The following is a 20,397-nucleotide window of genomic DNA, read 5'->3' on the forward strand; positions in this document are numbered from 1 at the left end:
AAATTCTACTATATAATCCTTTGGAGGACTATAATTCCTCTCAGTCAGGAACAAAAGAGATTAACTTAGATCAAAGAATTTTTGGTAAAGTGTAAAATAAATCAATTTTATTATGGATTTTTCCTTTCAAAAAAATTGATAGATTGAGGTACATGATGCAATGATGTTAAGTGGCTTAAGTATTAGACTCAAATAAGAGGCAGATTGTTATCAGTCACTTGTAAGAAACTGGATAGACTTAGAAAAGTAGGCTAGAGAGGAGTGAATGCATCTGACTGTTTAGTTTTTGGGACTGCAGGTGTTGCAAAAGTGAGGTCCACAATGAGACTGAGTGGAGGAACGACAGAATCACTGCTGGAACTTTTCAGCATATGAAAAACACTAACCTCAAAAGTTCATGAGAGGGAGAATTAATATTAGGAATCTGGCTCAGCTGCTTACTTCTAGTTCAAGACAGATACCTGTCCTTTCTCATAGTGTGCAAGTGATTTGATTAAAAAAACCAGATTCATAAACAAGTCTTGCTGAGGCCAGGCCAATGTGCCCTTTAATCACTGGGGCGACTGAGGCAAGAGTTACAGGAAACAGCTTAGGTTCCTAATTCAGGATTTTTTTGAACTTCACATGTGTGCAATGTACCTCCACAACCTGTTAATACTAAGGAAAAAAATCCAAACAACACACACACAAAAGAATTGAGCAGTCAACAATTGAAAACCAGTTACCGAATTTCTTACCTTTAGGACCTTTACGACCGATCTCACCAGGGGGACCTTTAAGGCCAGGCAAGCCACGTGGTCCAAGCTGTCCTGGGAAACCATTTTCACCAGCAGGCCCTGGAGCACCTGGTGGCCCTGGTCGGCCAGGAAGACCTGGAGCACCAAATTCTGGCCTCCTAAGACTGGCTGCCAGCTGAGCTAGTTGTTCTGCAATGAACAGGAGGAGTTCTGTAACATTTCTGCTCTGGACTGCAAATACATCTTCTAAGCATGCCTTAAAAACAACTTTCTCTGGATACAGCCACTCACAACTCCATATGACATTTGCTATAAAGTCTGCATGACTTGGCAAGACTAGTTATTTTTTGTCTACAACCAAGAAATACAAAGAAGGTGGAGGAAGGGGAGGTGGGGTAGGACCTGAAATAAAATAAGAACCATAACCAGCAGATATATGAGGAAGACTAGGGACAGCACTCTGAGGGCAAAGCCTATCAGTTACAGTTGTCTTTAAGCTGACAAAGTTCCAGGGACCCACTTGGATTGATTTCTATTTCTTTTTTTCTTTTAAACATGACAGCATTAACAATTATAGGGGTTCTCAAGGGGGATGCAATGAAGACAGTCTAGATTTTTCCTATATTTTTCGCTGCCAATTCTGATGGTTATGAATAAATTGAATCATCATATCTAATTTCACTATAAACCTTCTCAATATTACTGTGTCTTTCAAGAGACCACTTTAAAAGGCCTTTTTGTCCTATTTATAGAAAGTTTAAAAAACATACCCTGTTGGGCAGAATCAAGAACAGTGATGACTACTGTGGATTTTTAGATTAAGTCATGAGCAGCAATATCATTCTGGTAAACTCTTAACATTACAAAGGCATAATATTCCCAAGGGCATCTTCAATAGCAAGTACTGAAAAGGCTCTTTTGTGCTTACAGGGCAGCATAAATGTTTAAACTCAGTAAAATCCATGCACCCAACTATATTAGAAAAGATCCAGATTTTTGTGTGTGTCAATAAGTAGTAAGCAAATATAATTACAGTTTTGAACTATTGCTTTCATTTTATGGTAAGTTACCTCCAGAAAGCACCTCTCTGTGCTTTTTTTTTTTTTGCCTATTTTGCACATAGTTGTTTGCTGTAATCTAATAGCGTATGAGTACAAATGGCAAAACAAGCTTTCAGTGAAGCTATGTACTTTTATATATGTAAACATAGCAAGTGATTTGTACACAAAATATATGTATTTCATAAAAACGTTCTGGTCTATGGTGTGGTCACTAGTAACAGCATGGAATTAACAGGTAGTTCAATGAGGCTGCAAAGTGTATATAAATAAGGAACTTCTTTCTCATATTCTCTCATATTGTGTCTGCATTCACACATAGGAGAATTTTCTGCCAGGTCCCCTGCTGAGGCCACACTATTTGTTCTGGATGAGAGTGGGAAAATCTTGGTTGCCTCCACAGTAATACATTATCCTGATGTAAATGTACAAGAAAAAAACATCAAATACTTTTTAGCATATTTACCTTGCATGACTCTCATGCAAACCTGCTTAATGTGCTGATCAGTTGGTTCTTTTCCCTAGGATTAAAAAAATAATAGTTTAAAAAATCCAGCTGATTATCACAGTACATTTTCTAAGTGTACCTGATGCAAAAAAATGCTGGTCAGTTTTCATGGTTTAACCCCAGCGGGCAACAAAGCACCACACAGCCACTTGCTCACTCCCCCTCAGTGGGATGGGAGAGATTTGGAAGGATAAAAGTGAGAAAACTTGTGGGTTGAGATAAAAACAGTTGTTGTTGTTGATTACTATTATTTCTTTTTATTAATAATTATTATTATAATTAATAAATTTTAAGGAAAAGAGGGAAAAATATAACATAGAGAAAAATAAAACCCAAGAAAGACAACTGATGCAAATGAAAACAACTGCTCACCACCAACTGACCAATGCCCAGCTAGTCCTGGAGCAGTGCCCTCCCACCAACCTTCCCTCTAGTTTTATGGCTGAGCATGACGTCCCACGGTATGGGATATCCCTTCGGTCAGTTGGGGTCAGCTGTCCTGGCTGTGTCCTCTCCCAGCTTTTTGTGTACCTTCTGCCTACTCAGTGGCGGGGCAGTGTGAGGAGCAGAAAAGGCCTTGGTGCTGTGTAAACGCTGCTCAGCACTGAAAGATCAGTGTGTTATCAACACTGTTTTCAGCACAAATCCAAAACTATCCCCATACTAGCTACTATCCCAGCCAAAATCAGTACAACCAGTCAATAGAAGGTGTTCCAGTCCCTGCAAATGCAACTATTCCAGCTGAAGTCAATCTGACTAGCAAGGTAGATACTACATCTGATACACTCACGTATCAAACATGGTTTCATGCACATAACCGGAGTGGAGTAGGCATAAGGAAATGGAACTGAACTAAAAGCTGAGGACCCAAGGACTTAACTGCATACAACCCTAAGATTTCTCTGGGGGACAAATGCATCTGTTGTGAGGTACAGTGTATTTCAAACTCTGCTGTGGCACTTGGGTTTTGCATGCATACACACCTCCTGATGGAAAAAAATGAGCAGTATGAGTGACAGTTTAAGTGTTCAAAAGATACCAATTACATAAAAACAGTACTTACAGCTGGACCTTGGCTGCCAGGCAGACCTGGGGCACCCTGTTCACCCTGCAAGCCTCGCGGGCCAGGTGAGCCTCGTGGCCCTTCCATGCCAGGCAGTCCCCGACTTCCCTCGGGCCCACGGGAACCAGGTTCTCCAGGATTACCAACCTGACAAAGACAGGAATTTCAGTGGACTGCTGTAATACTGTTAGACTCATTCTGACATATCAAAATGGTGACAGGAGCTATTTGCAAATGCAAAGCAATGAATGCTGGGATGTAATTGTTGAAAAGCTTCTTTTTAAATAAGCGACTGGAGTCAGTGCTTTTGTGATTTATCAGCTTAAAAAGAGATCTGTATCCTTTACTTAAAAGGGAGAAGTGGAAAAATAAAGATACTGTCTAAAAAGGCAAATTAGCATCCATAGCGACATGTCCAAGACATCGGGTTTTTGTCAGGAAAGAGATTGCCTATACTTGGTTTCTACTTCTGCCCTTGAGCATGTCACATGCAACTTTTCTAGACTTTAAGCACTCCTTAAGTTACAAAAATTCCAGCTTCTTGCTTGCTCCAAATACCTTTCCTGCCCTTTTGTAGAGAGTACCACAGTATGAGCCTGTATCATTTAGCCCCAGGCTGCTTGGGAACACACATTTTTGCTTTGTCAGGACATTTTTTCTGTCAGAGCCAGAGCTCACTGCACACAGGTTCTAGTGCCTACACTTGAGTTTGCTGGCATAGGGGAGGGAACATCCTCACACAAACTGCCTGATGTTGACAAATTGCCTGAACAGATGCAGTGCCAGCTTATTTCACTCAGGGAAGGGGTAGGAAGAGCTGTTTTACTGGTATAAACATCCCGACCCCTAGGGAATGCAAGGATTGATATGGCTACATCAATACATCCACTTAAGTACATTTAGTAAATAAAGCTATAGTTTCTGGTCCAGCAAATTTTCTAAAAGTGATTAAATGTCATGCAGAGTGAGACCTATGCCAACAGGCACCTCTGAGTTACTTTCAATACAAGTTATTTTACTATTATTAATCAGTAGTAGGACTAAAAGAAAAAGAACACCCAAAAACCAAACGAACGCCAAAGACTACAACAAACCCCCGCCAAAAAAGGCAGAAAAAAAAAATCCTACATACTTAAGGCTTCCTAAATCTACCAGGGGAAAAAAAAAAACACCCGCTGAAAGAGATGCTCAAGAACAAATCACTCAGCTGTGCTATCTGTTAAATCCACAAGATGGAGCCATTTCAGTTCCATCTATGCTGCATCTCAGACAGCTAATTGCTGTCCCTTTCAGAAGAAAACTCAGTAGATAAATGAAGACAGAAAAATTCCCTTCGTGGGAATACAGCCAGGACGCCATCATTCTTTTCTTGCCCAGCTTGGTGAGTTATCAGGTTCCCTGATGGATTACACATCCCTTGTGTAAGTACTCACTAGGATGACAAACACTCTAGGCTCTCCTCAAAACAGGATTTTAAAAATCTAGGGGGATAAAACTATGAATTTCTCCTCTACTCTCTCTTCCTCATGTCCTTCTTGTAAGATCTTGATCAGAAGTAAACACTCTCTAGCTTGCACTTGCTTAGCCCCAAAGTCACATATGCCACTGAGAACACAAAAGTGTAGTTTGTGATGGTCAGCCTCAGTTTCCTGTAGGCAAAACTGTTGATACGTTAGTGTCATAGCCCAACAACAATCCCACTCTTCAGTGATCCTGAAATATAAGAATGCATTCAGCTCAAATCTTTTTCTTATGTGACATACAAGCTCCTGCTCACCTTTCACATCAAAGCTATCACTTTGTTATTCCAAAAAAAATTTAAAAAAAAAGAATCTGGGACATAAATACTTCTGCTTTCACAGATATCACAGTCCTGCTGCCAGTTTTTTCACAGTGTAAAGATTACAGGCAGCACGCAGCCACTGAGCCTCCTTTCTATACAACACTTACTGTACAAAGAGTACATTCATTTCCTTAAAAAAAAAAAAAAAAAAATTAGTTGGCCAGAAAACCACTGCTGAATGATGCTTCCCTTTCATGGAGCTTAGAATTCAGGACATTAATTCTGTTCCAAAGCTAACTCATTTTAATATTGACTGTATTCAAAATTTAAACAGAAAAAATGCTATTAGAACTCATTCAATTTAACTGTGATAAAGAGCTCAGCTCATTATTTGTATTTTCTTTCTTAAATCAGAATATTATCTATCTGATCTACTAGATCTCTGTGTTTCTGTACTAGTGCTATTCATTATACTTACAGTTCCCTTTGCTCCTGGTAATCCCATATCACCCTAAGCAGAAATAAAACAAACTATATCAAAATAGAGTATCTGTTATCATAGACATTACAACTGCAGTAAACTTGACGTGATTTTTTTTCACTACTAAAAAAAAAGTTCACATATTTAGTTGATTTAGACAAAATTGCACTTCAAATTAATAAAACTTAGAAATAAAACTTAAATTTCAGACTTTTTTCGTAAAATTCCTTTCTCAAAAACATTTCTGTAAGGTGCAAATAAGAAAGCATGTTTACTATAATTGGTTTTGTACTGCTTATTTTAGAATTAGACAACCTCTCAAACCACAGTTACAGCATAGGAAGATCTTAGATATTAGATTGCTTGGAAACCTTTAGAGGAAGCATTCTTAATCAGGATTTTCTTGTCTGACAGAATTACAGATATTTTACAGTGTTGTAGTAGCCCTGACAAAACTGTAACAGAAACCAAGCAATTGTCTACCCAATAGGCTACGAAGAAACAAAATCCCTACAAGTTCCTGTTCCCAACAACCTGGCTTGAACAACCCTGAGATCCCTCTATTGCTTGACTGAGAATAGCAGTCCCACTATTCAGAAGTTTTTAGTTTTCCCTCTGAATTGAAAAACAACAAAAAAAATTAAAATCTTGTAATCACCTATGAAATAGATAAACCCTTCTTCTTTGGTGTTTTCATATTACTCTTTGACAGATTTCTGAAAATTGTATTTTCCTAGTTCCTAGATGTCATTGGTGAAACAATTGGTTTCTAAAGGTCAGAAAGGCCACTTTGTCTGTTAATGGATATACCATATGTGAAATAGAAACAACAACTAATATGGGTTTAAAAACAGACTAACTGGCAACGCACTTAACCAACTCATAGTGTTGCTTCCTGGGAATCTGTGTCATGATGGTGAAGCTGAATTACTGGACATCTAGCTTACTAGGGCTGTTAATCAGCTTTAAAAGCCTTTCAGAATTGCAGAGTGTAGGAAAAAAGTGCTGATTCCCAGCACACAACCTGGCTACCGTTTTTTTAAACTGGGAGCAGTTTACTTCCTTTTGAAATATGAAGCTCTGGCTTTGCTGGGTGGGGCCCCATAGGAGCTGCTGAACTAGCCTCTTTCTCTGTCTGTAGAAAACAAGTCCTTTTTACCCAAGAGCACATGACCCAGGCATTACCCATGTGAATCCACAATACGCCACACTCCTGCTGGAATATCACAGTGCCACAGCCTCTCCCCAGATCATCCTCCTTCTCCCTAACAGCCAGTTGCTACATCTTATTTCCAAATATAAAGGCAATACAAAATATTTCCATCAAGTATGAAGTATTAAAGATATTTATTATCCGTGCTCCTGTTCCACCTGAATTAAACTACCTCTTCATCTTCACTGCCGCAAACACCAAGAATAAATATATGTGTGTGTATGCATATATATATTTATACATAAACACTTAGTGTATCTCTACATATGTGTGTGTGTGTGTATATACACACACATCCTGCCTTCAAGGCAGCCTGTACTGTCCTACACACCTAACAGACTATGAGGATTTCAGAGTGCTTTCAAAACAGCAGGAATGGCATGACCAGGTCAAAAGAACTGCCATGCTCTGCAATGCCCAGTTAGCATAAAACTGAAATGTGACTTTCAGTGATCAAACCATATGCTTGAAGCACTCCAACAATATTCCAACAATACAATTTATGACAACAAAATATTAGGTCAGATGAAAAGAAAATAATGCCTTACCAAGTCACCCTTTTCTCCTCCATCTCCTTCTGCTCCAGGTGCACCCTGTATCAAAAAAAGACACACCTTCAGCCTTCAGATTTAGTCAACATAATGTATTGCATTTGGTAGTGTGACTTGAAAGTACCATGATCTCTAACACGACTTACTTGTTCACCCTTAGGTCCTGGTTCACCCACTGAGCCCTAAAAGATTAAAGATTTGGAAAAAAAATAAAATTCATAATTTGAAACTGCAGGTTCAAAAGCATACTGAATTATTTTCAATCCTCTCTACCATCTAGCATTAATGCAAGAGACCTTTAAAGCTGAAAATGTTTAAGAATAACAATGAAAGCACTTAAATCTTACTATATAATTAAGGTGATAGACTGAAAACAAATAGCATGGAACATATAATCCACTGCCACACTGGATGGTACAGATTCTGACTCTCAAAGAGTGGATCTTCCCTTTACATGGCAGATGCTCTTGCAGCTGCTACAACTCTGCTCTGCAAATTCGTTAGAAGTTTTAAGTAAAAAAATCCAGTTAGTGTATCACTATTCCTAGCCCTATTAAGTACTCCATATTGCTGCAGGCCATACTAGTCCTGCTAACATGGGATAAGCACAGACATCCACAAAATCAGTCACAATCTGGTCTTGCTTGCCGTTTAATTCTCGAAGTATTTTAGCAGAACTGTCTCTAGAATTTTGATCATTACAGTCAAAGCTGAATGGCTTGTATCTTAAAGTTGATATTCCTTTTGTAAAAAAGCCATTATTATTCTTCATCTTAGAATCCTGTACCAAAACGTACCTGTGTGAACAGGCAGGAACCAAAGAGGAATAAAGTAATGACCTGATTAATTTAAAATTTCTGTAATTCACCTCTATAAATGTAAAAATATTTCATTTGTAGAACACCGTTAAGAAAATGTTAGTATTTGTATTCTGTTAGAAAACAAATCACACCATCCTTAAATGTTCTTTGCAGTCTGTGCATATTCAAATATATACATTCCAAAAGAACTATAACTGTGCATAAATATTTTTTTTTTCTGAAACAGAGAGAGACACAGCATTTTCTCTCCAATTTGATACATTTCATTCACATAAGATACAGGCACACAAACCAGTTTAATGTCTACAATTTAATGAATTCAGATTTATTCTCATGTTCCTGAGGATGAAAAGCCAATACTAAATGATCTACAAAGCTAAGCAGTGGAAATCACAGACCTATTTAACATTCCAACTTTGTCAAAGCTGAAACTATTTTGTCTGAAGTGTTCCCAAATCATGCTTTATTAAGGTTTTCCAATTAGTCACATAAAAAGACATCAATTTCCAACCTAACATCATTTGGGGGGTTCTTTTTCTCTACTTACTCTTTTTTAGAGCAACAAAACAGACAATAAATAAGGTTGAGGTGGGAGAAGATTTTGCTTTTGTGAAACTTGGCCTATAACATAAAAATCACAGCTGAGACTATCTGAACCTATTATACATCGACTCCCAATATTTCAATGAAGGCAACAGGGTAAAATGACAAAAATATGAAAATATCCACTCTTTTGACTTACTGCTTATCTATTTGTAAAAATCCATCTCAAATCACGCCTAGGAATTGTTTGCAGAACTGCCAGTCAGCATCAGCCAAAACTGTTACCACAGGTTACACTAACTTTTCAACAATATAAAGGATCGTGTTCCAGTGCCAAGGTCTGGGTCTTAGCCTGGTGCTGTTCGATTTACTAAAACAGACAGAACCAGTATGTCTGAAACAATTCAAAATACGTGAATCAGAAACAGTGTAAGTGGTGAATGCTGGGGTTTGGCCATTATCCATAAAAAATCTGTGTACCACTGCAAGATTCACTGAACTGCGATCCATTGTTGTAACACTGTTTTGTATTGTGATCTCTGCTATAATATGTCAGGTGTTGATGGATGCACTCAACTCCTTGACCAAACTAGTAGCAGCCTTGTTAAGACTCCAAAGGAGGTAAAGGCCTGGGTCACAACCAGCCCAAGAACGTCTCTACTTCTGACCTGTTCTCTGAAAACCCACGCAGTAACAGGGTGACATGGCAAGCATTGATGTATATGGGCTTAGAAACTGGAACACCAAACATGCGATTAACATCTAAATAGCAGGTAGTTCTTCCAGGACTCATTTGTCAGGGAACAAAGAAAGTTGTGGGTACAAGGAGTCGCATGCCCACCTTTTCCACCGTACATACTTGAATATGAGCTAACCACTTTATTCCATAAATATGACAGCCTGAGTGAGCCTTTTTCAAGCTCTCTCTGCTAAGCAATTGGCTGCATTAGGACGCCTCTCAAGGTTCTTCCTCGCGGCTGAAAGACCCCTTACCAACGGCAGATCTTTGGTAAGTGACCAGTATCACACATAACCTTGAGTTATAGTGCACTGAGATTTTGTATTGGTAACTTTGATTTTGTGTTGGTAACTGAATCGTTATTATATCCTCTGCAGTAAATAACAGTGTGAACCTTGCCATCAAACTTTGTTAAGTCTCACTCTTATAACATCATATTTCGACAAAAACACTTTTGCTGATACCTTTGGCAGTCGTTGTTTAAGTGGTCAAAATGGTGCGCATGTGACAAGATGCTAGCAGATAGTACCTAATATCTAACAGCTTTGGGATCAAGAATGACTGCTGAAATATGGGTTTCTTTGAATTCTACTTGGATTCTGGTTTCACATCAACTATCATCATGCATATATGGGCTTCACAACAGAACTTTATAGGATCCGTCTTTACAAAACCATGAAGTTTTGAAATCAGGAAGGGAAGAAAGGTTACTTCAGTCTGGAACTTACCAGTAGCAGTGGCTTACCCAAAGACTAGGGTTAACAGACTACAGAGATACCTATTTCTAAACCCTCACAAGGATTTTTGGCCCTGTATAAGACAGATGCAGTTGCAAGTTGAACAGGGAAGAGAAAGGACAGAGTGGCACAATGCTCTCCAGGCTTGTGTCTTGGATTACAAACTGCACATCAGTGCTACTGGCAAGCTGAAGTCATGTTAAACCTGCCCCAGAAAATTCACTCCAGCCTCTATGCAACTGAAGAAAAAAAAAAAAATAAAAAATCAAGGATACAAGTGGACACTTGTCTCAAAACAGAAAAGCTAAAAAGCAATCACAGGATGAGGTAATTGCTAGCATAAGCTTTTGAACTTTAAAGTATTTGGACAGGGCATTAAACTGACCCTACGATTTTAAAAACGCTCCAGGCATAAAATGCTGTCATCTGCCAGTTAGATAAACAGAAACCTCCTGGCTGTAGCCTGAATCTTACTGGGTCTGTTTACAGCATCTACATTCTACTCTTATCCCAGAGGTCCAGACTCTTTATATAGTAATACCAATGAGGAAAATCAGGCATCTTTGGAGGGAGATTGTCAGCATTGCAACAAATACTAGTTATTTTCCTTTCAGATTTGCTTCATCAGATACCTTCAATCTCCCTCTGGAGAAGTCTAAAGTATGAATAATCTAATAAAAGATCTAATAAGACATAATCTAATTATATAATATATATAAAATACAATCTAATAATACAATATAATAAAAATAGACCGCCTTATGTCAATACTTATATTTGACTAGAAACATATGTTCCTGATTTCAACATTAAAAAACACCAAAAAACACATATATATGAAAAAGTACCTCAACAACAACAAAGACTTAGAAACTTGTTTTTTAATACCGGAGCAGCTTTTTAAAACAGCCAAAACCAACTGCAAGCCCTACCTAGCCACCCTACAAAGTATACTGGGAGCATACCAGGTGCAGGATTCCTCCACTCAACCAAAGACATGTACAGCAGTGATACCTACGGCTGACTAACAGTCCTATATTTCCTTGATTGTCAGTGGGAAGTCAGAGGCACTTCACAAGTGGAATTAATTTAATACTGAAGTAGATGCCTCAAGTAAGAAGGATGAAACACAGAGCCAAACTGACTATTTCTGTAACAAATGTATCTGAGTTTCCTTAGTGAATTCCATACTCTGTAGCCTCCTATAAGCAACAGAAGATAATGAACATTTTTGGCTTTATATACTCTCTTCACTGACATTTATTCAGCAAAGCAAGATACCTTCTGCAAGTATGTGAGATCCCCAGGGCCCATTTCTTCCTTCCTAACAAATTACTAGAAGACGTAATTAGATCCTGCAATTGTGTGTGTATGCATAGGTGTCTCAATAGCTGCATTTCCACAGAGGTCCTAAGACATATGTAAAAGGCACTGTATATACCGTAGACCAGTGCTGAAGTTCCAAAGCTTTTTAGTCATGAGAAACCCTGACTTATATTTTCAGAAACGTCTGAGTCGATGTGCAATATGAGTTAGGCCTTTAAATGCTTCAGACTCCAAAAAAGGAAATATTTACACCAGTAATCTTATTTTAGTCCCTTAAGTAACCCTGGCAAGACCTTTCCTGTATATTTTATGAGCTACAAGCAGTTAACAGGCACCTAGAGCACAGCTTTCAAGCAGTTAGCAGCTTTATATACAAAACAAGAAACCAGACCTTAATTCATGTAAAAACTGAAAACGATGCTGAAATTACTGTAGTTACTCCTAATGTCAAACTTCAGTCTCTATGTAAGTATGCATTTCTTACCCGGTCACCCTTACCACCAGGTAGGCCTGGAGGACCTGGCAGTCCAGGGAGTCCGATATCACCCTGGGGACCCTGTGAAAATAGGTCAAGTATGTAAACTTACACGATCTCTTTTAGAATGAACAAGTAAGGATCATATCCTGAGAAGTTGATGGGGCAGAATCTTAATCTCAGAATAGTCCTAAATTGATGAAGGAGGATTATCTGATGAAAATAAAGCTGATCCAAAATACAGCCCTTTAAACAGTGTCTTATTATGATTTTATTGCTGACAAACAGAAATGGCTTACAGGGCTTTCCATCCTCCAATCCCTCGACGACAATCTGGTTCTCTAAAACATACTTTATAAGATCTTGCACTCTGCGATTTGCACATTCCTCTCTAACAGCAGGCTCTTTCAACCAAGACCTCCCCCAGCTATGCTCCTGACTGGTACTGTGTAAATACTGATGGAGCACTGGTAAAAGGTGGCATTCATAATCTGTTCCATTCATTAGTTTTGCATAGCTGTTAGCAGAAAGCCAGTCTTTCACTGCTCCTGTTCCCCAAGTACACACAGCCCACACAGGAGTGTGCAACCCAAGTTCGCACATTACAGGATTTATGGGTTTTTTTAAATAGAAGAAGTCCCACACATCTCCATATACTTTAAAACAGCATTTTCTAATATTAGCACAGTCACAGAGGACCGAAACTCAACAATCACTTTTTTCAATGTTATTTTCAGTTCCCTGCATGGATTAATGGGTAAGTATACTTCCAGATGACACCATAGCTCCTTAAAAGTAAACATGAGCACTGAATACGAAAATAAACTGCTTACCCATTTCCCTGGTAATCCTGGAGGACCTGCAGGACCTGGCTCCCCTCTGCTACCCTTATAGGAAATAGAAGGACATCATTACTTCCTAAAATATTTCCTGTGAACACGGAATAAAGTATGATTTTTTTTCTTAATGTTTAGTGAATTACACTACTTAGCAGTTACCTTTAATCAAGCCTTCTGTTTATTAGTACAAAAATATAACATGCATTGAAAACAGTGAAACTTCCTGAGAAATGTAAACATTTTTAGTTAACAACGGCCTACAATATTTAGTTGGCATTAAATGATTCAGCTAATTCATTCTGCTGAGTGATTATGCACAGTCAAGTCCCCCTCATGGGATCATACCTGAGAGTTACCCGTCACAAACACATTTACTTCACTAAGACAACTCTGACATGCATGCTTAGCTTTAGGCTTTTGCTTAGTTCCATCAACTGAACTTCCACATGGCCGCATACTTAAAAGCCCACGATCCCACATGAACAATGGACAACTGTGAAAAGTGCATCCATAAAAGAAGTCATGTTTAACAAACTCAGGTTAAAAAGTCTAGACTGCTGTAGGGAAGGGTAACTTTTCAAAATTCCCATTCATAATAGTGATAAGTATAACTATACTTTTTACTAGATTTTTACTTTGTATATTCACTTCAGATATGTTTATCCATTCAGATAATCATATTCCCATTAGTGTTTTAACTCAATCACTTAATGCAGCCATTTGAATATATGCTCTGGGTAAACCTGATATTGAGACAAATTTTCAAAGATTCTAAACAATTTTTGAACTAAAGTACCTTTCCCAAAAGGGTTTTTTCTCTTATGATCAAACCTGTCAGAACAGCTCAATAAGTTTTATACGTATACGTGTACAGATAAATTCAAACACTGACCCAACACAAGCCTAATTCTCACTTGAGACACTTTTACTTCCACTGTGTGAATACAAAAGGGTACTTGCTACAAAAACATGATATAGCATTTAAGACCATAAAATAACAAGAATTGAAGTTATTAAATATGTAAGTAGATAACCTGTTATATATATAACTTTAAAATTTTCAGATAAAAGCAGATCTAAGCATTCTAGTGCTGTATACAACAGATAATTTTAAATATAGATATTTTCTTCATAATAAGAAGACATTGTGAAATGTTGTGACAATAAAAGGATATGGCAGGCATGGCCTTTTACACCAGGTCACAAATGCAATGACAACTTCTCACACAAGCTTAGGAAAACTAACTCTACAATTCAAGAAATAATTAGGTATCCTGGAGAGATCAGAGACTAAACATAAGCAGATTTTTTCCATTCATTTCCTTCAAAATATCCTATGGTGTTAAAATCACTATCCCTTGAAAGCACTTTGTATAATTTCTAGAAGCTTTTTATGTTAAAAAAAAAAAAAATCAAAAAAGAAAAAAGCGCCCCAAAATCGCCTTCATCTTACAACCCAGAAGACCCATTAACCTCTTATTTTATTTTAAATGCAAAAAAATCTTTTGTCAAATACACACTACAGGCACTTTTTCAAATGCCAATGCTTTTCTAAGGTGGTAAAAAAGGTTAGTATACAGAAAACCAGAACACAAAAGGACAGTATTTCCCATAATCACTGACATTGTGAGGACAGATTACTTCAAACTAAGGGCCACCACTGCAAGTTCTGCAGGAGTTGTGTTTTAGGAAGTAAGAGGGGAACTGTAGCCCAAACAACAATCAGGAATTCCATTGGCCCAGGGCATAACTTAAAAGACTGTAGAGCTTCCTCCAAGTTAGACCTGACTGAAATGGCGCTGGGATAGGATATAAATTGAGCTAGTTACTCTTAGTTGCCTTCACAGAGGATAAAGATAAAAAAAGGTATCTTGAAATATCCTCATGTAAACATTTAAAACACATCACCAGTCATGTCCTAGAAGCATCTACATTTTCCTACAGCCTATAAGAGGATTTCTGTAATGACTGGTTCAGGTGTTGACATCTGTACTTGGCCAGATGAAACCTTCCACTGTGCTCTAAATTACACATAAGCAATAAACAGAAGGCGGTTTGGCCATGTCCTCAGCTACCTTTCTTACACAGCAGCCCTACATATGACACAGTCCATAGTTGCAGGCCACTCACAAATCAGTGGGCATGTTGCACTGGTTTTAACAACAACAATAGCAGAATTTGTGTTTTATGCAATTTCTTAAAAATTCCTACTTTTCTTAGAAGTGGAACACTTGAAGAGAGAAAGTAGCTACTCTTTAGAGTAGCTGGGAGTGAGCTGGGACAGACTGCCTACACCCATGCTGGTAAACTTTCTGGGCCTACAATGAAGGGAGGCAGCACATAGACTATTGCTGCAAATGGCCCCTGAAGTACTCCAAAGCTTGGCCACGGCCTAGAGATCCTTTCAGTCATTAATGTTAGACAGTGTGGACTAAAAGCACATTCAGGACTGCTCCAGGACTTCAGCAGTATGGATAATTGATTTCTGTTAAGTATACTATCACTTAGCATGTGAGAAATGCTGAGGAAAGAGTCATTCTCCCAAAGGATGGCAAAGCACGTAGGTAGGGTGTGAAATGGCAGTACAGCACCGCAATACTGAACAATGGCAAGATGCAGCCCTTCCACAGTTGATGCGCTGGACTGTGATTACAACAAAATCTGTCTTCCCTTTGTTCCATGGCAGGATTGCTGGACCACTCAATACATCTAAATGAAGATTTAATGTCTCTCTCACAGTTCTGTTAGATCTATATTTAGCCTTTGAATGTAACATAGGTAAGGGGACACTACAGGATTTACAGTAGACCTTCCTTTAGATTGTTTGGGATGATTTTAATCTTCACTGAAATTTTGAAGACTTGATTCTTTCGTAGAATTCCCACAAGCAGTTACAGAATGCATTCTCATGTGAAAAAAATAAAAAAGTTTCACTAGTTTACAGTTTTTTTCTGTTGATCAGTTGAGTGGAACGATAATAAGAAGGAGAATATACCCCAGGTAATTTGCATCTCACTTTAGCTGCCCAGATAATCGAAACACTAATTAAAATCTCCTGACAGGTAATTCCCAGTGTATACTGTAATAAAAACTCTCCTCTACTGAAGAAATTTGGTTTTATAACGTATGTCATACCAATTGTAGTATATTCAATAGCAGTGCCATAGAGAATTAAATCTGTGCAGAATAAAAAAGAATAAACTATGCATATTTTGGAATGAACTTCTTTTAAACTTAGTATTCCAAAGTCTTTTGCAAAATGTAACTCATTTATCAATTATATGCTCGTGAGACATTAACTTATAACTATTTTTCATCCAAAATCTCACAAGAATTATTAATTTAAAGTCAAGGTTCTAGCCATGGAAGCATCAACAGGACTCTCTCTTATGACCTTCAGTACAGTACTAAAAATCATCCAAACATATAAACTATTATTTGCTAGAAGAATAAATATACAGCAAACTTTCTCTGTGATTTTAGATGTACCTTTGCACCCTTCTCAGAGTAATAACTGCACTGCTCAGGATAATGGTAAGAGATAGGTGTAGCCTGAAATATACCTTTCTCTTAACTGTGTCATGCCTTGGGCACAAGCAGCAGCCTAATAGCTGGTGTTCTCTTCAAGGGTGATACTGTGGCCAAATATAAAGGACAGAGTCCTTTCATACTGGCTGCAACTATAGTGTTAACTGAAGTCTAGGACAGCTTTAGTACACTAATGCCATAACAAGCCCACTTTTTGCCAAGGTTACTGTCTATACTGTTTAGGAAAAGTCAGCATTGGGATATCTGCTGACATCCAGAGGTCCTGCATGACCAAAGACAAAGGAAGCTGTTGTTGGAGGTGGAGGGGTAAAGGGTGAGGTAGAAGACAGGAATCTGATTGTGAACTTTGGAAAGACAGTGGTAGATAGTATGAAACTGGAGAGGCTTGGAGATACTAACCACGTTTGGCTGGGTTATGTAGTCTGTGAGTGAGAGAGAAGAAAGTGCTACTCTGTACAAACCATGCTGAAGAATTGTGCAAGGTCAGAAAGCTTAGTCACATCCATCTAGGTTTACTGGATAAGAAGTGTACCTGGCAGGATGCAAATCTACTTTGTTCTTTTGACTCTGCTATAGACTGTGCAATGCAACTCCTTTAGCTGTACCTTAAATGTAAACTATGACTCAGCATTCGTGGAACACCTCTGAAATGATATATACACAACACATCCACTAATGCCTAAACATATCATATGAACTGAGGCAAAGACATTTCATCTTACCACACTACCAGTACCACTACACCATTACCAACTATGGAAAATGACTCATTTCTTCAGTTGGAGTCATGTAAAAAGAATATGATAGAAAAACTATATTTTAGTTATAATTGTTAGGGTAACCAAAGATACATTTCAGGGTAGGTAAGAAAAAATATCTTTAAAGACTCAGAAAATTATTTAGCTGAAAGTAATATAAGATGCTGAAAACAGTATTCTCCTCTAACTTCAGGCTGTCTGACATTTCAGTACCAAATCCAAGGTATTCTCTGAGGTCCCTCTTTGTAATGAGCAGTGAGACAAAGGCACCTCCAGAGAGGAAGTCAGCCCAACCAACCAGGGTCCCTCAGAAGTCTCTCAGAGTGGGCTACAGTATCAAATCTTAGGCAGCTAGATACTTAACCTCTGTTGCTAATGTTAGGAAAACATGTATTCCATCCTAAATCCTTAACAACATACATATGCTGGCCTGCATATACATCAAGTTTGCTCAATTTGCTAGGTGAGTACTGAACTTTAAGTTAAATGATTACTTAAATGCTTCAAGCTCTCTCTTCAATGCAAAACCACAGGATGGGATCCATGTTCTCCAAATATCAGCTATTTAACCTTTAAATTGCTAAACATGGGATGAAAAAAAAGACAGGGGTAGCGTCAGTATTTCCTGCAGACACAATATAAAAAATTAAATCTTACTAAATCTCAGGAAATATGAAAGAAAATGGCTAAGCAGCTTAGGGAGCATGGCTAAATTCCACTGATTAGGAATGACACTCCTATGTTTGAGAATTGCTTCTTTTGGGCCACCTGCCATGATGACTGGCTTAGAAAGGTTTAAATCACAAATGAGTTTGTTAATTACTTGCATTGGCTAGCATAACATGAAGCAAACATAAGGTTAACCGACAAAACAATTACAAGTGGAATGGAGAGTAAGTTTGATTCAGAAACAAAAAAGACAAAATTTCCAGGTTGCTCCAGTTGTTTTTTCTGTTTTACTGAACAGATGAATAGTAAACTAAATAAACAAAACATTTTTTTTTTTTCCACTCAGGTGCCAACCTAAGTTTTCTAAGGAAAAGCAATGATAGACTAAAATGGCACTTTTGAAAGTAATTTTCTCCTAGGGATACTTGTCGGCAGTGAGGTAAGAGTCTCCCAACACATGAGTTTGCCTATTTTTAATTAGGGTTAGTTATCTTTTTTTCAACTATTTAATATCTTCCCTGTGAAACTGTAAATGTTTACAGAGCCGCAAAAGGCCAAAATTTGAATCTGCTACTTAGTAACAATACAGTTCCAACTACATTCCAACCGTTGTTTAATAACAAAAGTAACACTGAAATAGCATGGTTTCTGCCAGAGGATACTACAGACTATTTGGTAAACAGTATCGAAGTATTAATTTGTCCCACAGAGTCACTGATGATTGCTTAATAGTGCTCCATTGTGTAACTCCTCAAAAACCTTCACACTCCCAAAAAGACAGTTTTCACAAGTAGCTAAAGCTGAAGTGTCAGGTGATTTTATATAACACAAATGTGGGCATGTGGTTTTTCCTTAGTGCAGATACCAGTCTGCTGTCCATATCAGCAGAGTCAATCTTGTTATTCCCCCCACAAACCTTCCCTGGAGGTGCTTTCTACAGTTCTGCTCCTCCCGGAGCTATCAGCCATGCTGTCTTTCCCCAGTAGTGACATGAAGAACAGGGATAAGTGGAATGGGAAAGTGAAGAGGATCTCTCATGTGGCTGCTGCCATGCAGCAATACATTAAGGGACTGAAGTTCTCCATATCCTGCAAAACATCAAGGGTTTTTTCCAGCTCCAAGGAAGAAGCCCAGCCCCTCTTACTTCTACATGAGTTTTCTATACCAACAATGAAATGGAACAAAGGGTAAAAGAAATAAAAGAACCTAAGTGAGTGCTAAAGAGTATAATTCAAAACAGGAAGGAAAAGGACAAGAAAAATACCCAAATAGTAACCATAAAATCCTCAGGCTTTGAAAGTGTTTGGTTATAAAACTTTGGTCAAAAACTATCAAATGTTAAAGCTTTGAGAAAATTTCAAAATCTGAAAAAAATCCAAAAATACTCAAAAGAAAAATTATCTTTAGGGTAATTATAAAAGCTTTTCTCAACTTATTTTTAAAGTTTTTAGTTTAGAAGTTTGAAACTCAAGGTGTGTAGAATTATTTAACCTGTAGGTTGTTTTTTTTTCCTGGAAAGATAAGGTCAGAGTCTTGAAAGCTGAGGTTCAAATATATCTACTACATGTATGTGCTGCAGAAGAAAGAGGAAACACTCTTTAGTCTGTCTTGAAAATAAATAAAAACTCAACTTGGGCCAAAGCTCACCAAGGTTTAATAATTCCAACCCTGTGTCCTTCCTGAACAAAAAATCCCAATCATTCCAGTTTCTTGTGTAGAAGTAATGTTTTTTCCAGTGTTCCCAAAAAGAAAACAGAAAGCCATTCCAGTCATATGCTGAAGTCCTGAGCAGAAGGAAGCTAAACAGATACTATTCAAGGCTCTTTATATCTTTAAAGAAACTATTGATGAGAAGTAGATTACTGTTTAATTAGATTACTTTTGTTTGTTTGTATCATGCAAACTTACTCTATTATCAATAATCTATTTCCCTTCTCCATTTTGTATTGACTAAAAGTTTTTTCTTTCTATGCTTTTGTACTAACGTTCACATGTTTTCCAAAATGAGCGCACTTGATAAAGACAGAGAAAATAAAGGTAAGATATCCAGATGTCTTGCTGGCCTCTAGAATGATAAACAGAAAAATCATTGTATTTAATCTGCATTAAGTACTTCTGTCTGACTACAGGGTTACTAATAATTAACCTTGCGTGTCAACTCCTGTTCTATGGACTGCTGATTTTGTAAATTCATGTTCACATTGAAAGGATTAAAAGCATAGTTTAGCAGATTACAGTGCATTATCAGAGCGAGCAATTACTTTGGCCTGATTCAATTATAATTCCTATTGCTCTTACAAGTATACAAAATGTCAGCTCAAGAAGAACAGGGCTGAAAACTTCCTCTAGTGCACCCAACAATTTTAAACACAAACAAGAAAAATAAATGTTTGCAAGTTGGGTACATGGGAGGCTGAAGATACCTGTATCCCATCCTAGTAAGTGTATGCTCGTATAACCCCTTCTTTATATCATTCATAGGCACCTGTGGACACAGCACTCATACAAAGGTTCAGTTTAAAATAAATGTGACCTTATGAATTAATG

General features: G+C 37.8%; 1 protein-coding gene across 3 annotated transcripts in view; it reads right to left on the minus strand.

Annotated features, from left to right (window-relative positions):
- The window catches only part of COL9A1 (collagen type IX alpha 1 chain), a 72,983-nt gene that overhangs the window by 5,191 nt on the left and 47,395 nt on the right, over positions 1-20,397 (minus strand). For 2 of the 3 annotated variants that reach the window (XM_074895836.1, XM_074895837.1), the window contains 8 exons: positions 12,869-12,922; positions 12,045-12,116; positions 7,541-7,576; positions 7,392-7,436; positions 5,628-5,660; positions 3,367-3,513; positions 2,262-2,316; positions 738-926 (listed from right to left, as the gene is read on the minus strand). In XM_074895836.1, the coding sequence (XP_074751937.1) occupies positions 738-926; positions 2,262-2,316; positions 3,367-3,513; positions 5,628-5,660; positions 7,392-7,436; positions 7,541-7,576; positions 12,045-12,116; positions 12,869-12,922 (631 nt within the window). The remainder of the gene's footprint in view (positions 1-737; positions 927-2,261; positions 2,317-3,366; positions 3,514-5,627; positions 5,661-7,391; positions 7,437-7,540; positions 7,577-12,044; positions 12,117-12,868; positions 12,923-20,397) is intronic. The other variant, XM_074895838.1, reaches the window with a different exon arrangement.

The sequence above is a fragment of the Athene noctua genome, chromosome 1 (genome assembly GCF_965140245.1).
Source record: "Athene noctua chromosome 1, bAthNoc1.hap1.1, whole genome shotgun sequence".
Classification (NCBI taxonomy): Eukaryota; Metazoa; Chordata; class Aves; order Strigiformes; family Strigidae; genus Athene; species Athene noctua.